The sequence below is a fragment of the Cantharellus anzutake genome (genome assembly GCF_015039405.1).
Source record: "Cantharellus anzutake strain C23 chromosome Unknown EI90scaffold_20, whole genome shotgun sequence".
NCBI lineage: Eukaryota > Fungi > Basidiomycota > Agaricomycetes > Cantharellales > Hydnaceae > Cantharellus > Cantharellus anzutake.
The window spans coordinates 579,744-583,807 of record NW_024066970.1 but is presented as its reverse complement, the minus strand read 5'-3'; the positions used below and the strand labels follow the sequence as shown (position 1 = coordinate 583,807).

Below are 4,064 nucleotides of genomic sequence, written 5' to 3'. Positions count from 1 at the left end.
AGCAAATAAACCCACCTGAAAACAAAAACAAGGTTTCCTGTGTCAAATAAAATATTAGAAATTCGTGGTAACGTGGGAAAACAGTCTCACGAACGTACGAAACGAATGACAAAGAGAAATCGGAAGAAAATCAAGGGATTCACATAATGAAAAATGGTTGGGTACGAGGAAAAGATGAAAGAATTGGAAATATTTATACGAGGAAAATAGGGGAAAATATGAATCTTTGACAGTCTTAAAAAGTTAGAGTATAGGCCTGTGTACAAAAAGATTTCATGTTGAAATCTGAAGAATTGAGAGAGAAACAGATTCAACAAGATTAAAACACACTTGCAGAGAAGACTGGCTCACACATCCTGAGTTTGTGGTAGAAACGGATGAGCTAGAAATGCGAAACTAAAGAGTTCGAGTCCAGGAACATGGCATAATTTATCCAGAATTAATTGTAGGAAAATGGATGAGCTAATGCCAAAGCAGTCTGGAGAACCTCAAAATTAAATCTTGAGAAATTCATACCTTCATGAATAATCCTCATAGTTTACTGTTGTTTATACCGACAGAAAGCTACACCCTTAAGCTAACAAATAACCCCATGACATGTGACTTAGAATAAAGTGAGTAAACAAGGGTAAATAAGGTCATGATGGGTGTTAGGCAATGCAATCGGCTAATTCCCACACCAAAACTTCCAGAAAGTTCTAGAAGCAGAATGGGATGCTGATCGCTTACATAAGAGGATTACTAAGCTCAATATAAGATTACTCAGCAATGTAAATAGTAAAGTGACATGTGAAAACAGAGCCCTTAGGAAAGGTATAAAAGACCGCATTTTCTGGTCTGACCCCTCTTCCTTCTTTACTTGTCATATCCATACAATCCCGACCTCCACTCCGGGCTCCCGGAACTCTGAACTCCGACTTCCGAACCCCTACTTCCCTTCCGTCACCTTCCACCTTGCCGACTCCCAAGAGGTTATCCCACCTCCGGCTCGGACACCACCTTCGGTCCGACTCCGACCCCAACCTCGACACCTTCCAGACGAGTACGCAAAACCTATGCTCCCGACTCCGGACCTCCGCTCCGGTATCCCGTTCACGTCTCGTCTCCGGAACCTCCGGTCTTAGCTCCGACCTCGGACTTTGACCCCACCTCCGCTTATACCCATTGTATTGGTTAGCTCATTCCATTTAATTACCTTTGCCAATATTCCGGAGTTTAACCTCCGAGTTCGGACTTTCTGGACTTACTCCGGACCTTGCAACTATTGCATTGTCCATTTCAATTCCGCTATTCTCCCTCATTCCTATTTGAGCTGCTGCTTCCTTTCTATTCAGTCAGCTAGCCATTCCCGACTCCCATCCTCCTTCCTTCCTTCTTGGGCCTTGGCCCTTCATTCCTCCTTTGGGAAACACCATTGAGTCAAACACTTGACCCTCGGTGTTGTTCCTCTTTCCATCTCCCTTTGTCTCCTTTTGTCCTACCCTTGTTCCTTTTGATTCCGGACCCCTCCTTATATACAATGTACCTAGTAACTTGTAACCTCAGTCCGAAATCGACCTGAATTCCCCCCAAGAGACTTTCCCTCTGCTAGATCTGAAATTAGGGACCCCTAGGACAACCACAAATGGCACAGCACTCCACTTGAGTCACTGAGGCCAAGGTCCTTCCATGCTAAGTCTCCGATTCCACTCCGGAGTCGTCCAAATCCGCCCGTTCTAACATTACTCCTCTCCCCTATGTGCTCTGGTTCATAGGTCATAAGGTGTCCTAATAAAAATTAAGTTTTATTAGTATAAGTGTGCAGTTCAGATCACATCTGAGTAAAAGTGATCAACCCTCAGTAAAAAGTTAAGAAGAAGTTAAGAAATAGTGACATTGAGTCAAGTCAGTTGGAGTCGCTCCGAGTTAAAAGTGACAAGACAGAGGTGAAACAACTAAAAATAGTAGGTCTATAGCGCGATTTTCATGTGGAACAATCAGGTAGACAAGTGAATTGAACCCTGAGAGTTACATACACACACAAACAATTAGTAACACATACAAATATCAATACACAAAGCAACCAAAACGCTACAGTGGTTGAGTTAAAGTACCAATACTAACATATAAGTATCAGAAGAAAGAACAGCCTTTTATAGGATTTCTGTTTTCCTCCTTCACCAGTCCCTCTTTTGATTTCTCTTACCTACTTATACCTTGTAAATACTTTCGGGGACCTCAGTCTGAAATCAACTAGAGTACCCCCCCTGTCTGGTCTGAGTCCCTCCTTCTGCAAAGGGGCTTCCCCCCTTCTGAGTCCGTGCTTGCGGAGTCTGCACTCCTCCTACAGGTCCACTCTGCCTGCAAGTCTTGTTTGAAGTCCGCTGTAAGTGTCAGTCTGTAAATACGGGATCTCCCCCAAATGTCAAGCTCAGGGCACAGCACTCCACCTGAGTCGCTGAGGCCATGATCCCACTCTGCTAACCTTGAACAGCACTTCCGGATGCACTGCACATTTCCACCCGCATATCCACATGTGCATGCTCCAACAGACCTCTGCCACAATCTCCAACCCCAACTCAGACAGAAACCCAATCCATCTTCAGTCCATCTTCTGACAGTCTGCCCGACTCTGACAACAATCCCGACTTTGACAGCACGTGCGCCTGCAGCGGACGCTCTCAGGATCCCCCACAGGGACACCTGGATGGCTGCAGCTCTCTCCAAGGATGACATGGCACCCATCATGTGACCCAAGCCGCATGTACATAAATGTACCTGAAGTGGGAACTGAAGAAGTAACCTTCTTCTCACATTTTCCACTTCAGTCTAAGTGGCCAGGGACTGCAGTCCCACATCGGGCCCATCAGCATGCATGCCCGCTTCGCTCCCCAAGAGGGTCCTTCTGCCGGGCATTACATCCGGGCCCCCTCCACCCTGGATGTGTCCCTGACACCACACTGCCAACTTCACCCCTTCCCCAGACATCCACAACTGCACATTTAATCCAGCCATTTTCCTGTGCAATGGTGATGCCCAACCTTCCCCCTTTACCCATGGTGCATTGCCCAGAATGGAACATCCCATATTTGGATGGTTCAACATGGTGTAGAACCTCACATGGCCTTGACAGCACCTGTCATATCCCGGAATCCCGACCCCACGCACTCCCACCACATCACACCTTCCTAACAACTTCACCATCCCCTACACCACGCCTCCCCACTCCCCAAGTCACCTTCCCTCCTGACTGTCTCAGCTCCGGTCTGGTTGCAGCACACCGAACCTTGGCCACTCCCATCCCGGAAGCTCGGTCCTGAGTCAGAACATTCAGAGACTCCGGATTTGCTCCGATATCCCGACGGACCTCCGACTTCCCGTGACACACCCTTAAACCATTCCTCCACCCATTTCATTTATTTGAGTCACCCAACATCCTTCGGATATGCAACTCCGCTTTCGGAGCTACCTGCATCCTTCGGTGATCTCACTCACGTCATCACTTATCTCGTTCCCATTCATTTTCCGGCCTCTTACTCCGCCCTCCATGGTCCGACACCTCGGTTCCCCGTTAAAGATATCGTTCGGGACCTTTCGGTACCTCTCGGTATCATTCGGCACCTTTCGGTGTTGTCCCATTGTCATTTGGACTTTGACTAAGCCCATTCCATTTCCCTTTATAAATACCCGTAGATTAGAACCTGTAGTTCCTCAGTTCTAATCTCGACTAAAATGCTACCCAAAGTCCCTCTGAGTGAATCCTGTTCCGTTCTACAAGACACCTCAGACATAAGAAATACAAGGACTAACTGAGACGTAATGGAGGCACAGCGCTCCCTCCGAGTTGCTGAGGCCGCGTCCTTCTTAGAGCCTCTTGTACCATCCAACAAAACCGGGCTTCCTGGAGAAGCTTTGGTCCACCACCGGAGCTCTCGGATCCCCCTCTAGTTGAGCCCTGCCTGCATTCAGACTCACGCATTTACCCCTATGATCCGGGTTTTTGACAGCACCTGTCAATGGCCATATCTCAGGAACTACTGTATCAATTGGGACAAATAAGGGTTCGTTGGAAAGATTGCTGATGA

At 47.3% G+C, this 4,064-nt stretch overlaps 1 protein-coding gene across 1 annotated transcript; it reads left to right on the top strand.

Moving 5' to 3' along the window:
* Positions 1-3,035: 3,035 nt before the first annotated feature.
* On the top strand, positions 3,036-3,639 carry EI90DRAFT_3122770 (uncharacterized protein; the record flags this gene model as incomplete). Its single annotated transcript, XM_039063543.1, has 2 exons — positions 3,036-3,243; positions 3,314-3,639. The coding sequence occupies 2 exons, from the start codon at positions 3,036-3,038 to the stop codon at positions 3,637-3,639; spliced, it is 534 nt and encodes a 177-aa protein (XP_038916760.1).
* Between the last annotated feature and the right edge of the window lie 425 nt (positions 3,640-4,064).